This window comes from Danio rerio, chromosome 7, assembly GCF_052040795.2.
Source record: "Danio rerio strain M-AB ecotype USA chromosome 7, GRCz13ab, whole genome shotgun sequence".
In the NCBI taxonomy this organism is placed as follows: Eukaryota; Metazoa; Chordata; class Actinopteri; order Cypriniformes; family Danionidae; genus Danio; species Danio rerio.
In genome coordinates this window covers 13912501-13925985 of record NC_141027.1, presented here as the reverse complement: position 1 = coordinate 13925985, position 13485 = coordinate 13912501, and the positions used below count along the sequence as shown (strand labels likewise).

Below are 13485 nucleotides of genomic sequence, written 5' to 3'. Positions count from 1 at the left end.
CAAGCTCTCATAATGCAATTCAAAAACATAAATAAATGGGGAAAAATAAAAACATAAATCACAAATTACAGAAAACTGCTAATTTACGAATAATTTTTAGTGTATAATGTGATCCCATCAAACCCAAAATGTGCTTTCATCACTACAGTGAACTTTGGACCGGTTCCATGTCCCTGTTAATTTGTTCTTTTGATTGTTTTTGCTGATGATGGTTTGGTCACTCCAGGGCTTTCAGTCTATATTCTCCAGTCTAAATGTAGAGATACATATAGATCTATATAGATTTAGATACCCTGATCAGAGCTGAACTGATGATCCATTTCAACTGACTGACCATTTAGATTATACCCTTGTGCGTTTATCTTCATGTTTTTATAGAGGCTAGATTCAATTGAAATACCACCACACTTACTAGTATCAAACTGATACTACTTGAGAATTTCATGTCTACTTTACAAATATTGTCAAAAGTATGAAAAAATACTATTCATATTCCTCAAAACATAGGGGGCGCCTTTGTATGTTCACCAATGGAAACTGGAGGTCACCTGGTGGTCATGTCTGGTACTGCGGCCAAACAAAATCTTACTAAAAGCTCTTTTTTTTGGATATCAACTTTAAATATGGAATACTATTTATTCAGATATTTAGCATATGTTTTTCTGTCAACTTTAAGCTGAGACATGTTTTGTAAAATACATTTTTTTCATATGTATTATATTAACATATGCATTAATTGTTTTATTGTTTTAATAAACATAAAGGCACATAACCTAAATTAAAATAATAAACAGGGAAAACTGTAACGTGAGGCTGCCAGTCAGACAGGATTTGTCAGGTAATGAAGGAAATTAGCACCAGTTGCCAGTCTAAGATGTTTTCTCATTTATATATCTGATTTTAAACACATTTTTAATCTGATATTTACTATTTATACTTGTTTTTTTTGTTTCTTTTATTCTTATTTGTGTAAAGCACTCACAATATAGAATAACTTCAGAGAGAACTGAACAGTGAGCTCGAAATATGTATATATAGATATGTCAATATATTTAAGGATGCTGTATGTTATTCTCTAATTTTGATCTCCACTCTATACCAAACAGCAGCTTGCTGAGTGTTGCTGAATCATACTTCTCAGTTGGACAATTAATTCCTGCTGATCTAAAATAATAACAATGAAAAGGCCTATTCACCTTCCACAAATGGTTCATGTCTGGTGGGAAAAAAGTCTAGTAATCCAGACATAGAAGCTTGTATGTATATATATATTATATATTGTATGTATCTATTGTATGTATCTCAGCCTGCCTGTTGGATATTTCACACTGGATGAAAGATCATCATCTTCAGCTGAACCTCGCAAAAACGGAAATGCTTGTAGTTTCTGCCAACTCGACTCTACACCATAACTTTTCAATCCAGATGGATGGGGCAACCATTACTGCATCCAAAATGGTGAAAAGCCTTGGAGTAACGATTGATGACCAACTAAACTTCTCTGACCACATCTCTAGAACTGCTCGATCGTGCAGATTCACACTCTATAACATCAGAAAGATCCGACCCTTCTTATCTGAACATGCAGCTCAACTCCTTGTTCAAGCTCTTGTTCTCTTCAGACTGGACTACTGCAACTCTCTACTAGCTGGGCTTCCAGCTAACTCTATCAAGCCTCTTCAACTGCTCCAGAATGCAGCAGCACGAGTTGTCTTCAATGAACCTAAACGAGCACATGTCACTCCGCTGCTAGTCCGTTTGCACTGGCTGCCAGTTGCTGCTCGCATCAAATTCAAAGCTCTGATGTTTGCCTACAAAGTGACCTCTGGCCTTGCTCCTTCTTATCTGCTCTCACTTCTGCAGATCTATGTGCCCTCCAGAAACTTGCGTTCTGTGAATGAACGTCGCCTCGTGGTTCCATCCCAAAGAGGGAAAAAATCACTTTCGCGAACGCTCACGCTCAATCTGCCCAGTTGGTGGAATGAACTCCCTAACTGCATCAGAACAGCAGAGTCACTCGCTACTTTCAAGAAATGACTAAAAACTCAACTATTTAGTCTCCACTTCACTTCCTAATCTGCAATTGCCTCTTTGAATATCACACTAACTGTACCCAAAAAAATAATAATAATAATACTACTAATACTTCCCTTCTTAGACTTTACAGACCTGAAACTTGCCTATAGCACTTATTCATTGTTGCTCTTAGTTGTGTAAATTGCTTCCTTGTCCTCATTTGTAAGTCGCTTTGGATAAAAGCGTCTGCTAAATGACTAAATGTAAATGTAAATATATATATATATATATATATATATATATATATATATATATATATATATATATATATATATATATATATATATAAATATATATATATATATATATATATATATATATATATATATATATATATATATATATATATATATATATATATATATATATATATATAACATACACACTTTAGTTCCATATATACAGTTGTAGTCTGAATTTTTAGTCCTCCTGTATACTTTTTTCCCAATTTCTGTTTAACGGAGAGAAGATTTTTCACTAATAAACTGATTTATTTTATTTTTGACATGATGACAGTAAATAATATTTGACTAGATATTTTTCAAGGCACTTCTAAACAGCTTAAAGTGATATTTAAATGCTTAACTAGGTTCATTATGCAAGTTAGTTTGTTCTGCAGACTTTTAAAAAAAAAATTACTTAAGGGGGCTAATAATATTGACCATAAAATGGGTTTTAAAAAATTAAAAACTGCTTTTATTCTTGGCGGAATAAACAAATAAGACTTTCTCCAGAAGAAAAAATATTATCAGGCATTCTGTGAAAAATGTATTGCTCTGTCAAACATTATTTGGGAAATATTTTAAAAAGAAAACAGTACGACATAAGCAGATGTCTATTTAAAATGTTTAATATAAAAATGATGGAGAATAAATAAATGAAAACATCACAAATATCTTAATAAACATAAATTATTGTCTTTCCTAACTTAAATTTACAAAATAAAATGATGTTAATTGAAGTTATTTGGGCAGTTTCAAATAATAAGCATCACTAAAATGAAATACAATTGGGATATATTGTGAGATCCAGCACGTATTCGTCTATGAACATTAATAAAATACATGCACAAACATGCACTTAAAAAGTTTTTACTACTTAAAAAACGTTTCAATATATGGACATATATATATTAAATATAATCATTTATTAGACAAAAAACAAACTGGCCAGCACATTCGACTGTCCTCAGTCACAATTCGGCCATTTCAATTAAAAAATATATATATTATAATAATGAAACAATAATAATGAATTCTGCAGAATTTTTCTAGTGTCTTTGGTAAAAAAAAAAACTACATTTGAAAATTCCTGGATATCAACAACAGCCAAAATATATTCAAATCAATTTATTATGGTCTGCTTCTGATGCTTCACACCATTTTATTGCTCATTTTCATTTGTGAAATATTGAAAATAATTCCCAAATTTAGAATAAAAGTTACCTGTAAAATGTTTTTTTCTGTTTAAAAACAATACAATAGTGAAAGAAGACTTCGCTCACATCAGATTACAGATGCAACAGCTGACAGAGGATTCCATTTGGTCTTAAAGCCTTTTTCGATGGATTGTTTTATATTAAAGAAATATTTTATAATAAAGCATTTTAGAACACTTGTTTGTTTGTTTGTTTGTTTGTTTGTTTGTTTGTTTGTTTGATGTCTTAGGGTACTGGTCACCAATCTCTGTCCTGGAGGGCCGGTGTCCCTGCAGGGTTTAGCCTTAACTTGCCTCAACACACCTTCCTGGGTGTTTCAAGTATACCTAGTAAGACCTTGGTTAGCTTGTTCAGGTGTGTTTGATTAGGATTGGAGCTAAAATCTGCAGGAAACCGGCCCTCCAGGAACAAGTTTGGCGACCACTGTCTTAGGGCATCCACAATAAAAAGAGGTTTAAAAAGAGGTTGTGATGGTGATTGTGCATGCGATGTACCTGAAGAGCGGTGGGGGTGAGTTGTGCGCTACTTACATGAAGAGTTGGGAAGGAAGCTGTGGAGAGGGGTGTGCGATGTATTAAAGGACCTGGCGGGAGATGTGCGATTTCTGGGAGATTATCCTTCATTTGCAGGCATCCGGGAGTCTCTATGCATTTGTGGGAGACTCCTGGAACTTCTGGGAGACTTGGGATGCATGGTCTTTGGGGGCCTCGAGATGAGTATCCCCAGGTGTCAAATAGTGTGATATGAAGCTGTAATATCGCCCTAACCTACCTAACCCTAACCACAGTACTGTTCAAATACAGTAGTGGTAGCATAATCTGATGGGTGGGATAAAATGTCAGAACACCCGGTTAGTTCTTGTAAGCTCACAGAGTACAACTCTGATGCTTTAGTAAAAGTCAAACTATGATTATTATTATTATATGATCTACAAGTCTTATTCATCCTTAGTCCTTATAACTAAATACATTAACTAATTGAACATTGTTGTAAAGTATACGCACAATATTAAAAGTAGACTACTTGAAACTGATCTGCATTCATTCTAGATCCCACTGTGAAATAAATAAATGTAATATAAACCACGATGCACAACCACAAATCACCATTAAAAAGAACAATGCTGATATGACTAGATTTTTTTTTTCAGTCACAAGGCAGTCATGTGCGGTTTTAGTCATACCGGGAACTGCAGATCCATGCCATGCAGTCAAAACACTGAACTGGAGGCAGTAGAGATAAACACACTCCACATTGAAATGCCAAGTTATTCCCACAGGGGGCGTTCGGCGGCTCATAACAACCACATTTGATCTTTAAATATACACAAATACATATTCCTAAGAAGAATATAGTGTAAAAACAGTACATTTGTTTAAATATATCTAACATATAATCTAATATAACTTCAAAAATTATGGATAAATTCACAAATTATGTGGACTAGTCCGTGGTGCCAGATGATACGTACAAGCACGTGAAGCCGGAAATTTACGTCATAACGTAAAGGGCGGAGCGAACGACTGATAAACATGAAGTGTCGAGCAGTCAGATGTTAAATTTGACAGAACGAACCGCTAAACTAACATAAACTGCACAATTATGGGGCTTAACACTCACAAACAGCGCTCTACATGGACGTGTTTATGAGTATTATATTAGATAGTGTTTGACAGAGGCGCCCGTCTTCTCTGTCTGCTGTTTATTTACATGTAGTTTCATTTTTATATGAGTAAGTTGTACTATAGTCACGATGGATTACCTGCTTCAGGTGAAAGTTGGAGCTCTGGTCGGCCTGCTGCTGTTAACTCTGTTTTTTGGGTTCATTCCTGCGCGGATGAAATGGTTTCATGTCACTAGGGGAACAGGTAAATTATTAGCTTATTATTTTTGAGTTGTAGTAGTTGTTGTTGTTGATTTTACTGTGGTATAATTGAGGTAAAGTTGGTTTTATATTCAATATTGGATGTTTGAGTCGAGCGTATATATATATATATATATATATATATATATATATATATATATATATATATATATATATATATATATATATATATATATATATATATATAAATATAATTCATTTATTTATTTATTATTATTATTATTTTTTTAAATGCATTAAGATGTTTCTTCAGAATCTGGTATATTGTCATTATATACACACAAGCACACACACACACACACACAAACACACACACACACACACACATATATATATATATATATATATATATATATATATATATATATATATATATATATATATATATATATATATATATATATATATATATATATATATATATATATATATATATATATATATATATATAAGCTCGACTCAAACATCCACAAGTGATTGTGATGTCTGACTTGCAGACAGATGAGGACGATGATCGCCCGTCATACACCTAAAGAAAGAACAGGTTTGTTTGCAATAATTTTAAACACATACTGTCAACATTATGTCATTGATCTATTACAACCTGCGAGTTTTGCCCTGCACTATACTAAAATGATGTTTTGTTTTGTAAATGTATCTGATCATGGTACATAAGGTACAACTATAGTGACAGTGATAAAGAAAAATTATTTGGAACATGGAGCCTGTAAAAACAAAGCAGATATGAAGATTTCAGAAATCGATGCAGCACTGCAAGTACTATCACCACCAGAATTCTTCAGAACACCATCAAGATGCACAGATACTGTACGTTCCAGTACGTCTATGGACATTTACAGTCCTTGTTCCACTGCAGTTGGAGATAAAGACAGAACTTGTTGCAACTCGTCATGTCTTTTTAAGTATATCAGCAGCATCTAACCCACTGTTGTATTTACACAAGTTTTATGAGAATGAGCTACAGGTGGATTGATACTAATGGCTTATTTTTCTTTTTTAGCACGACTGACTGAAGTTTTAAAATCAAGCGACGTCATAAAGCAGCAACTGATCCTGGTTCTCACAAATGTGATGAAATTCCAGATGTAAACACATTTGACCTTCCTTTGTCCAATTTCATTTGGAATACATATATATATATATATATATATATATATATATATATATATATATATATATATATATATATATATATATATATATATATATATATATATATATATATATATATATATATATATATATACATATATATATGTGTGATTAAAAGATTCGTAGTGAACAAGTACAAAAGTTAAAAAAAGAAAAACATGCTTGCTCTCATATAAGTACAACCTAAATGGGACTATATATAGATTTTTTTGTTCCTCTGGTTAATGCTTCAAAGAAATACACAGATGGAACGGCCCCCAATTGTATTGAAATGTATATTTAAAACCAACTTACTGACTTTGACAGTCCTAAGGGGGAGTGCACGAAAGGCCACCTTTTGCTTTTCCCCGCTCCAGTTAATTTGTTTAGCCAAGGAGTTAGCCAAAAGCTTTCCCGGTATACACCAAATTGCTTGGTGGAAAACACCAATGATTCCAATGTAGGCTGCCTACAAAGCAAAAAAACAAATAAATAAACTTAAAATACTTTGAAATAAGCAAGAGCTTGAACTTGCCAATTTCTTCATTTGTTCGGGCTGCTCCTTTAGTTGATTTTCAAGCTTTTCCAAATGAAATTGGACAAAGGAAGGTCAAATGTGTTTACATCTGGAATTTCATCACGTCTGTTTTAGTTTTGATGATTTGTGAGAACCAGGATCAGTTGCTGCTTTATGACGTCGCTTGATTTTAAAACTTCAGTCAGTCGTGCTAAAAAAGAAAAATAAGCCATTAGTATCAATCCACTTGTAGCTCATTCTCATAAAACTTGTGTAAATATAACAGTGGGTTAGATACTGCTGATAGTTGAGCTTTACTTTCTAGCTGCATAAAGCCTTTACAAATTTTGTGATGTCTTAAATACTTAAAAAGACATGACGAGTTGCAACAAGTTCTGTCTTTATCTCCAACTGCACTGGAACAAGGACTGTAAATGTTCATAGACGTACTGGAAGGTACAGTATCTCTGCATCTTGATGGTGTTCTGAAGAATTCTGGTGGTGCTTTGTTTTTACAGCCTCCATGTTCCAAATAATTTTTCTTTATCACTGTCACTATAGTTGTGCCTTATGTACCATGATCAGATACATTTACAAAACAAAAAATCATTTTAGTATAGTGCCAGGGCAAAACTCGCAGGTTGTAATAGATCAATGACATAATGTTGACAGTATGTGTTTAAAATTATTGCAAACAAACCTGTTCTTTCTTTAGGTGTATGACGGGCGATCATCGTCCTCATCTGTCTGCAAGTCAGACATCACAGTCGCTTGTGGATGTTTGAGTCGAGCTTCCTCAAATGTCTCTATAATAAAACATCATATTGTTAACCTCCCCTAAAGAAAAGTTCAAATCCTGAAATACAATCAAAGTTAATTATTGGCTATAATACCTATAGTGTAAATAATCAGTACACTGAAGGCTGCACAAGATTTAATCTGTGAATTATGCAGTGTGACAGCCTTTTGAATCTTAGATCAAAATTATTTATTATTAGATCATAGATTTGTAATATATTATTTTTAAGATGGTACAAATGACTAGATACCTCAGGCTGTTGATGTTGCCATTAACTATGCAGATCTCTCGCACACCCCCATACTAAATGTAACCCCAAACCATGATTTTTACTTCACCACACTTGACTGTTTTCTTTGAGAATCTTAAGTTCATGTGGATTACAATAGGTCTTCTGCAGTGTCTGTAATGATTGGGATGCAGTTTAACAGATGATTCATCAGAAAAATCTACCTTCTGCCACTTTTCCAAATGATCAACTAGTAGTCAAGTTATTATTTGTTACTGGGATCGACGACAAGACTTTTGTCAGGCAGTGTATGGGAAGTCCCCATAAAGATAGCTGTACAAGTTTGTATGAGTGTGTTAACTGTGCAAATCAATGCATGACTTTGTGTACAACACTATAATACATAAATTGAGGCAAAGTTGGTTTTGCATTGACTTATTCTGACTTTCTCCTTAATAATATAATTTCAGAAAAGTTTTCTCTGCAAATTCTAAATAGTGAACTCATATTAACAGTCGATGACTATCAAAGTACAACATTGTTCACAGTCAAATAAATGGTGCTAATGTTGTTTTGGAGTTATATTTACATGTGAGTTCAGATCGAATATTTAAAGTACCATGATAAACAATATAGGGAGCATGTCAGAAGTTGTTACTGAATGAATGTGCGAATATAAAAGGCAACATTACCTTTATAGTTATTTGTTTATTATTTTGAGGAGTAATTGTTGTTGTCATCGCTTTTATTGTACTACACTCTGTTATCTTATATTTATCAGCTTTTCACAACCTAAACCAGTACTGCTTTTCTACATTTTGTATGTCATATTTATTCTTTTATTTTTGTTTGTTTGTGTGTGTGTGTGTGTGTGTGTGTGTGTGTGTGTGTGTGTGTGTGTGTGTGTGTGTGTGTGTGTGTGTGTGTGTGTGTGTGTGTGTGTGTGTGTGTGTGTGTGTGTGTGTGTGTATTCCTTCCTATATCCACAAGTATAGCATTATCAGTACATTTTGACCATTTTTTGGTCCCCATGAGGAAAATTATAATATAATATTCAAAGTACCATGGTAAACAATATAGGGAGCATGTCACAAGTTGTCACTGAATGAATGTGCAAATATAAAACCAACTTTACCTCAGTAATAAATCATGGGTTTATATACGAGTAAAAATATTGCGATAAGGAAAGAGTTTTAGTCTACAATAGGTTTTCTCCTCATAGACAACAGATGGACATGAGGGTGGAAGTGAAACTGGTGTTTAAACATGCTTAAACAAGCAAATAAAAATACTGATGCTGAAGTTGAATAATATCTACATATTGGTCTATGGCAACTCACATGTGTAAAATATTAAACAAGTGTATTTATTTGATCACACCGTATTCAGTATTTATTTGCTGTAGATAGAGATGTCATGAATACTTTCTTGTGAAACCAGAATAGGATGTGGTCTGGCGTTATCAGAGTTCAGCTGAATAAACGTCATCATCAGCACTTTGGTTAGTTTCTTTTTACACCGTTAGTCTGAAGTGACTTCACAGTAATACTTTAGGTTGTGAGTAAACTAATCAGTTGCTCAGTAATGATGATTATTTCTTATGGGTCAAAGCCCCTTGAAGAGCAGAACCTGTTTAACTTTGTCTGATAAGCTGATTAAAGTAAAATTGCACCATTTGCACCAATCAGCAGCACCATTAATCAATTTAACGTGGCATTGATTAATGTTTCTCTTTGTCTGCAGAGCTCCACAAGGCCGTGCTGAGTTTCGTGAGCTGTTTCGCAGGAGGCGTCTTTCTGTCCGCCTGTTTATTAGACATCATCCCAGACTACCTGTCTGACATACACGGAGAACTTCAAAAACGAGACCTTGATGTGAGTTCAAGGAAATATGCTTTTCCATATTTAAACTCTAGATTCACCATTATTTCCAACATCTTTTTTTGAAAAGGAAACTGTGTATCATAACTGCAGTTTATCTACAGAGCTCAGCATAAATAAGATAACCAAGTACACTCTCTTTTGAAAATGAATATTTTTTGTCAATTTTACATTGAATATAGACTATATATATTTTGGTGCATTTAAACAAATCAGTTTTATTACTCCATAAAAAAAATGTTCTTACTTAGATTTTTTTTACTTGTTTCTAGTCTAAATATCTAACAATTTTAAATAAAGAAGCATTTTTATAGACAAGCAAAACATATTGACTGGTTTTAAAAAATAAAATGCCAATATTAAGGAAGTTTTTCCTTAAAAAAAGCAACAAAATCTGCCAATTACGACAGTCAAACATCTGTTAGTGTAAATCATATATTCATCCAGTAGTAACTCTTTAAAGTGACATGAGTTTTATGAGGAAAAAAAAGAAAATAAAAAAACGCACTAAGTAGTTTATATCACGCCATAGTCCAAGGCATAGAAGGGAAATACTATGCGTCTAAATTCTGAATGTATTTGTTGGCTTCAGTAGCTGTCAGCAGCCATAGTTTCTCACCGTTCGGTAGAGTGATGCGTAGCTGGAAAGAGAAGAGCATGTCAGAGTCTGCACTTGTAGAGCTCCACTGTGGCTTCTTTGAATTCACTCGCAGCTTTAGAACATCTGGGCTGTAAAATCTGAATCAAGAAAATTAAGCAAAATAATCTTGTTTTTGCTTTTGACGTAAAATAATTTTACCAGATTGTGTTGCTTTTTTTTTTTTAAAGGAAAAACTCACTTAATTTTAGCATATTATTTCTTAAAACAAGACTATATATGTTGCTTGATATTTGGACTAGAAACAAGACGAAAAAAAAATCTAAGTAAGCATTTTTTGCTGTGTAAACAGTTACATTATTAAAATAAGAGTTTGGTCACTTAACATGGAATAGAAATATAGAACATTTCAGTTCAAACTATTTTACGATTTACAAACTTCAAAATGTCAACTAAATTTGATGTTTTTAATGTTTCTTTTAATTTTTTGTGTTTATTACGATTTAATTTACTATTTTTTGAAAAACTAATCTCCATATTTGCCACATTTTCAACACCTTTTTTGAAAAGAAACATTTTATAGACAAGGAAAACATGTTGTCTTGTTTTAAGAAATACTATGCCAAAGTTAAGTGAGTTTTTCCCTAAATAAGCGACATAATCTGCCAATAGGGTAAGCAAAATAATCTTGTTTTTGCTTTTGACGTAAGATTATTTTGATTACTCCATTGGCAGATTATGTTGCCTTTTTAAGGAAAAACTCACTTAAACTTAGGCATATTATGTCTAAAAACAAGACTATGTATTTTTTAAGATATTTTAGATATTTGGATTAGAAACCAGATAAAAAAATAATCTAAGTAAGCATTTTTTGCCATGTAAACGGTTACATCCATTAAAATAAGAGTTTGGTCACCTAACATCTTTAGGAATAGTAAGATAAAACATTTAACATATATATTTACGAACTACAAAATGTGAATTAAAGTTAATATTTTTTATGTTTCTCATCATTTTTTCATGTTTATTAAAATATAATTAATTTATTTTTTGAAAAAGTAAACTCCATATTTGCCACGTTTCCAGCACGTTTCTTTTGAAAAGGAAACTGTGTGTTGTATAACTGCAGGTTAACTAATGTACAGTGTGTAGCATTAATAAGTACACTCGCCTTTTAAAATAAATATTTGTATCCGTTTCTTAGTTTTATTCCATGAAAGAAAAGTAAGCAAGCTGCCAATGATGTAAGAAAAATAATCTTGTTTTTGCTTTTGACATAAGATTATTTTGCTTACCCCATTGTCTTTTGCTTGTTTTAAGGAAAAACTCACTTAGTACTGGCATATTATTTCTTAAAACAAGAAAAATGTTTTGCTTGTCTAGAAAAAATATATATTTTTATATTTAAAATTTATTATTTATTTTTAATATTTCTCTTTTTTTTTCCGTTTATTAAAATTTTACTTTATGCTTTTCCCTAACATATTGATTTGGGTGTACAAATGTTTGGACAGTGACCTTCATTATTTTGGTACTGATTAATACATTGTATACAGACAAATATATTATTAATGTAAAGCATCCTACAGAAAATATGAATTTAAAAGGGATTTTTGAGGGAGGGATGTACTTCAAGTACTTTCTTTCCACAACATTTCCTATTTTGACTGTAATGTAATAACGTGCACCTTTTTTTTCTACACAAACATTGAATATTCTCCTTATCTTCCAGGATGGCTTCCCACTTCCAGAGTTTATCATGGCTTGCGGCTTTTTCACAGTGTTAATCTTGGAAAAAATGGTTCTGAGTTGCACTGAGGGCCACAGAAATGAAGAGACGGCTCCGCTGCTCGCGCCAGCGGCGCCTAATGGACACGCGCATGGACATCCCTCAGTCAATGATCTGGAGGGGAGTGGACATCACGTTCATGTGGATTTTCATGCGCACTCATCCTTCCGCTCCTTCATGCTCTTCCTGTCTCTCTCTCTTCACTCCGTTTTCGAGGGTTTGGCTATTGGCTTGCAGACGACGAATGCCAAGGTGATTTACTGAGTTTTGCTTTGTTTGACACAGCTCTGCGTTGAGTCACTCTACTGACACAATTAAAAAACTGATGAGGTTTTAGGTTCAAAGGTTTACAGGTCGCATGGTAACTTAAAGTCATGATGTTTTTGTAGGGTTTTGTCCTGTGATGTCAGTAGGATTTTTTTTCTTATGGGGAAATGGTGTATCCTACATCTTAGCGTTTCCATTAACAGGGCGTTTGCGGGGTCTTAAAAGTTGATAAATCAATTATGAGAAAATGAAGGCCCTTAACAGTTATTAAAAAGTTTAAATCGCGTTAAATTTAGTTTGTGTTGTCCAAAGTGTTTGACTCAAACAGCATAAATATATTTATTTTCCTCCTAATATTAACCACGGCGTGCTCGATCCATACAATTGGTTCGGGCCGGGGCGTGTCCGGCCAAGCTCCTCCATCCAGTTGATGTCATGTAATTTGTGAAAACCACAGGAAGGTAATGTGACACTCTCCACATGTAGCGAAACCGTAGAGCAAAACAAACGGCAAAATAGGAAAATATAAGTTTGCGTACTCCTGGTTGGAGAAAGACGAGTTTTAACAGTGGCTGAAGCCACAAACAACCACATGATTTATTGCTTTTTAGTAAGACATTTCAAAGTCTTTTTGTTTTAACGTGTTTAGATATCCAAGTAAAATAGAACCTAATTCATACATTTAATCTGGAGTTTTTTTTTTTTAATTCCTGCCGTCATCAGCTCGCAATGGATTGTGGGATGTTCGAGGCTGTGAAGGATCCACCGGTTGTATCCTTTATTACCTGAGAAACGAAGAACGCATTTTGAGGCTCCACTTGTAGCCTTTGAATTTTTTTGAGACAGCCTTCATCA

General features: G+C 33.3%; 2 protein-coding genes across 3 annotated transcripts in view; one reads left to right on the top strand and one right to left on the bottom strand.

Moving 5' to 3' along the window:
* The window catches only part of LOC100004499 (stereocilin), a 78590-nt gene extending 73636 nt beyond the window's left edge, over window positions 1-4954 (bottom strand). For both annotated transcript variants that reach the window (XM_087260592.1, XM_087260593.1), the window contains exon 1: window positions 4045-4954. The gene's annotated coding sequence lies outside the window, so the exon portion shown is untranslated. The remainder of the gene's footprint in view (window positions 1-4044) is intronic.
* A 117-nt stretch (window positions 4955-5071) lies between these two features.
* Window positions 5072-13485, top strand: part of slc39a1 (solute carrier family 39 member 1) — a 13391-nt gene continuing 4977 nt past the window's right edge. Inside the window, 3 exon segments of the mRNA NM_212583.3 lie at window positions 5072-5382; window positions 9840-9970; window positions 12307-12615. Coding sequence (NP_997748.3) covers window positions 5268-5382; window positions 9840-9970; window positions 12307-12615 — 555 coding nt within the window. The 5' untranslated portion in view covers window positions 5072-5267.